Source organism: Oryzias melastigma, linkage group LG14 (assembly GCF_002922805.2).
Source record: "Oryzias melastigma strain HK-1 linkage group LG14, ASM292280v2, whole genome shotgun sequence".
Classification (NCBI taxonomy): Eukaryota; Metazoa; Chordata; class Actinopteri; order Beloniformes; family Adrianichthyidae; genus Oryzias; species Oryzias melastigma.
In genome coordinates this window covers 20,040,797-20,044,954 of record NC_050525.1, presented here as the reverse complement: position 1 = coordinate 20,044,954, position 4,158 = coordinate 20,040,797, and the positions used below count along the sequence as shown (strand labels likewise).

The 4,158-nt window shown below is 33.1% G+C and overlaps 1 protein-coding gene across 2 annotated transcripts in view; it reads left to right on the top strand.

Moving 5' to 3' along the window:
- The first annotated feature begins 616 nt into the window (after positions 1-616).
- adad2 (adenosine deaminase domain containing 2) overlaps positions 617-4,158 on the top strand; it is a 9,626-nt gene continuing 6,084 nt past the window's right edge. The window contains exons 1-7 of one of the 2 annotated variants that reach the window (XM_024266227.2): positions 617-768; positions 1,473-1,640; positions 2,500-2,641; positions 2,743-2,893; positions 3,508-3,636; positions 3,825-3,835; positions 3,906-4,045. In XM_024266227.2, the coding sequence (XP_024121995.1) occupies positions 1,486-1,640; positions 2,500-2,641; positions 2,743-2,893; positions 3,508-3,636; positions 3,825-3,835; positions 3,906-4,045 (728 nt within the window). In that variant the 5' untranslated portion in view covers positions 617-768; positions 1,473-1,485. The remainder of the gene's footprint in view (positions 769-1,472; positions 1,641-2,499; positions 2,642-2,742; positions 2,894-3,507; positions 3,637-3,824; positions 3,836-3,905; positions 4,046-4,158) is intronic. The other variant, XM_024266229.2, reaches the window with a different exon arrangement.

The window sequence follows — 4,158 nt, the reverse complement described above, 5'->3', positions numbered from 1 at the left end:
CATGACAATCTTTTAAATTTTGTTTGTTATATTTGTGCAGCAGGTTGGCTGATTGCACTTTATTGCACAAGGATTAATAATTTTAAATTCTCTTAAAGGAATTGTTTTAGGGCTTTTATTTTTGGGTGTCATCAGAGTGCACTGTTTCCAAAACAGGAAAAAAGGACAAATATATATATAAAAAAAAATGTTTTCATTTTTTGTTTACATGTCAAGCAACGCAAATAATAAACTCCAGAAAATACATTGAGCTGTTATGTTATATTCTCAAAGTTTTCAAATCTTATTTTGGGAGACAAAAGCTGTTTTTCTGCGACTTTTTAAGACCACAATACAATTTGTGCTTTAAGTATTACATCAACATTCAGTTGAAATCACTATCGATTTGGAAACAGTTTTAAATTATTTCCAAGCAAAGGTTTAAGAATAGAAATTTGACAAACTCATTTTTATTTCTGCAAAATGTTTTATTGTGAAAATCAAATCGGATTGTGACCGTGTGACGTCATCACTGAATTACCATGAATATAAAATAATAATAATAATTAAAAAACGAACAAAATTATTCATATTTTGCGTTACTTCAACCACTATAACTAATAATTCAAAATATGAATTACTTTTAATATAAAATATATGTGAAAAGGTCACGTGACTGCTTTTTTTCTCCCTCCTTCCTTGAAATCGTCGGTCGGAGCCTCTCCTGTCCGCTCAAACGCCTCGCGGAACATTCGTGTTTTACAGTCCAGGCAACTACCGACAGATAAGGTAATTCTACGGCGGATTTGTTTTTGTGTCAATAAAAATATTAATTTAAAAAAAGTGAAAATGTTAATACCAATGCGTTCGCTATGGCTGTTTACGTAACGACACAAAATATTAGCATTTATGCTAGCATGAAGTGATGGCTTTGAAGAGGTAGCCAGAGAACAGGACCTCTTAAATACTCGCTTCCTTTTATCTTTAAACAAGTCAAAGCAGCTGAAATAATATACAATAAGGTGAATTCATTAAAGTATCCAGTAGAAAATGTAGAGAAGTGGGATGTCATCATGTTGACAGTTTTGTTAGCTAACAACGCATCCCTAATTAGTTTCATTTCTTTTTAAATCTTCAATAGTTTTGTTGTTTTAACTCAGGGCAACAACTTTTATACCCTCTCCACCCTATAAAACAACGATTCTTTCCCCCAAATTGCTTACAGTCAACCAGCTTACTTAATTTAGTTTTTTTTAGTCAAAATCCTTAAATTTTAGATTATTTTAGAAAATATGAATATATTTGGATCTGTTTGTTTTAAATCACTTAAAATTTACCTTTAGAAATAGTCAGAGCTCAATATGTTATGTTTGACAAAATACTTTTAGATTGTATATCGTAGTACTTGAATGTAGATAATAGTCTGTTATTTGTTATTTAAATATTTTGTTAGTTCTACACTTGATTCTTTGTTGTTTTTTGTTTGAATCTAGGTTTCTCGGTGAGATGGCAAATCAAAATGCAGTTGGTTTTAACCCAAGAGGAGGAATCAGTGCAGTTTGGTTCAGGAAAAATGACTGTGAGCCAACGTTTGTTTTTTGTCGATCAAAAGTCCCTCCTGAAGATGACGAACCCAATGATGAGAATGTTGGTGGATTCAGGTAATTATATATATTTATATATTCTTTTTTATGGTTATTTTAATGAATTAATACTGTTTTCTCTTTATTAGTTAACCGATTTTTGTAATCCAGTTTTTTACTTAAATCAGAAATAACACGAAGCACTTTAAATGTTTGTTTGAAATTAAATTATCATAATTTCCCATGTTTCCCTTTATCAGTGAAGGAAAATTTTTTTGTCCTGTCTGAAGCAAATCTTATAGCCTTTATGTTGTTTTTAGCCAAAATAATAATAAAAAACTGTATTTTTTTCAAATATATATTTCCACACATTGGCAGTCGTTCTTAAAAAAAAACCTCTGAGTTGTGGGCAGGAGGACAGTTGGCACAGAGCAACCCCTTCCCCTCCCCATTGCTGAGAGCTTGGTTTGTGCTCTCTGTGCAAGTTTATATCCCCAACCCAACATTAACGGTGCTGAAAGAAAAAAAAGGCGAGCAATCATGGAACTATTCAGACATATAGCTTTGAACCTGGTGCCAGCTCGGATGAGGAATACGAAGACATACATGAGGGGTGGGACGGAGGAGCGGAGCATGGAGACTTCTGCTCACTCATGTCAGTTTCTCCATCACAAACCTGAGGTTTTTCAAACGGCACATTTTCGTCTGGTCTTAATCCATCACGATTTCAATAAATAAAAATCAGTTTTATCTTCATTCTTTCATATATGTCCTCCATCATGTGAAAAATGCCACAAGAACATGTTAAAAACACACAAAAATTTTTTTTTATCGAAGTGGGTCTTTAAAGTGTACATTTTTGTATTTTTAGGATGTTTAATTACACATTTTAAAGTAATAAATTACTAGTTGGGGTTTTTTCTTACTCTTCTATTAGCAACACAGATGATGATGTAGTCCATGAACACTTGGATGAAGCTGAAATTCTTGAAGACAGTGACGGGCCGACTATAGATGTAACTTCTGCACTTGGGTGCAAAAGTGAACTTATTTCTGAGAACCTTCTCTTGGAAAGTAAGGTGAGTTAACTAACATAAAGGTGTATTTCTATACTCTTATATTAAAACTGAATTTATTGTACTTTTTTAAATTAATTGTTGTGTTTAATAAACTGTTTCAGGAGGAAGAAACTGATGATGATGATGATGATGACCCAGCTGTCATTTCTCAGTTTGGCATGTCACCTGTTAAAGACATTCTCTCAGATGAGGAGCTTCAAATGGACCAGAAGACCCACTTGAACACTCCAGATGAAAACACAAAGGATAAAGGTGAAGGTGCAGTAATGGTTTAGATGAAAACCTGACTGATTTCACAGTTTTATCCTCTTAAGTGTTGATTAGGTCCTCATCACATGGAAGGTGGAGTTGTTCACTTAAAAAAAATAGACGTGGCAGCTCTTGATCGAAAAAAGTAAAGATCTAAAAATTATACTAAATAAGTTTCGTTTAGTTTTGTAAGAGTGAAAATGCCTTCCAACAGGGAGTAGTCTGCAGTATAACCTTACTGCTAGGATATTTGTTGTTTTTTATTGCCTTCTAACAAACAAAAAATATTTTTGGGGCTCTAAACATTAATCTTGAGACATATGTACAAATGATTAATTAGGGTATTGGAAAAAGTGGGCTAATAGAACCACTTTAGATAAATCTATTTTTTTAAGTCAACTTTTTTCCTTAAAATATGTATATATCGTCTTATTTATATGATGTATTCAAACAGCAATTGAGCATCTGCATCTTTTAATTGTTGGTCTTGCTAAACAAACAGATGGACAGTATTTTAAGGAAAAAATGGTTAAAAAAAAAAAAGAAGATCTTTCAAGCTTATGCTTCCATTTGTGATATTTCCTATGTCTTTGATCAAACTCCTGTCTTTATTTTAGTGTGGGAAACAGACTGGCACAGCGATCACATGGCTGCTCTGAGCAATGAGAAGTTTGATAACCTTCTGGAAGGTTGTCCAGATTTTCATGGCTGTAAAAGTCACATGGCTGCATTTGTTCTGATCAAAGGTAAAAGGTTTCTTAATTTAACTCCTTTGTAAAATATGTTATTGATTTTGAAACATTGTTCTTTATATTTGAAAAAAGAAAAAAAAGGATTTTTGTACTTGATAAGAATAAAAAAAAGCTTATTTTTGGGGCATATTTTGAAAATATGACATTTAAACAGAATACTGTTCAAGCTAATTTCTGAGTTAAAGTGCCAGACTGCTGATAGTTGTTTTGGACTTCAAATAGTAAAAATTATGTTCTTAAAGTGTTCACATATTTTTTGTTTTACAGCAGGTCGTCCCTGTGAGCGTTATAGTGTGGTGGCGCTCGGAGCCGGACGTTCAATCTCTGCCAAGTGGCTTTGCTACAATGGGATGATGGTCCACGATTGCCACGCTATCGTGATTGCCAGAAGGGCTCTTTTGAGGTACGAAATAGTCCTCAGCTGATATGTAACCAGATCATTGCAGTCTCTACTTCCTTTTACTTCCTTTTTCCGTTTTTTAATTTTAAGTATAAACAAAAACTAGCTAGTGTTTG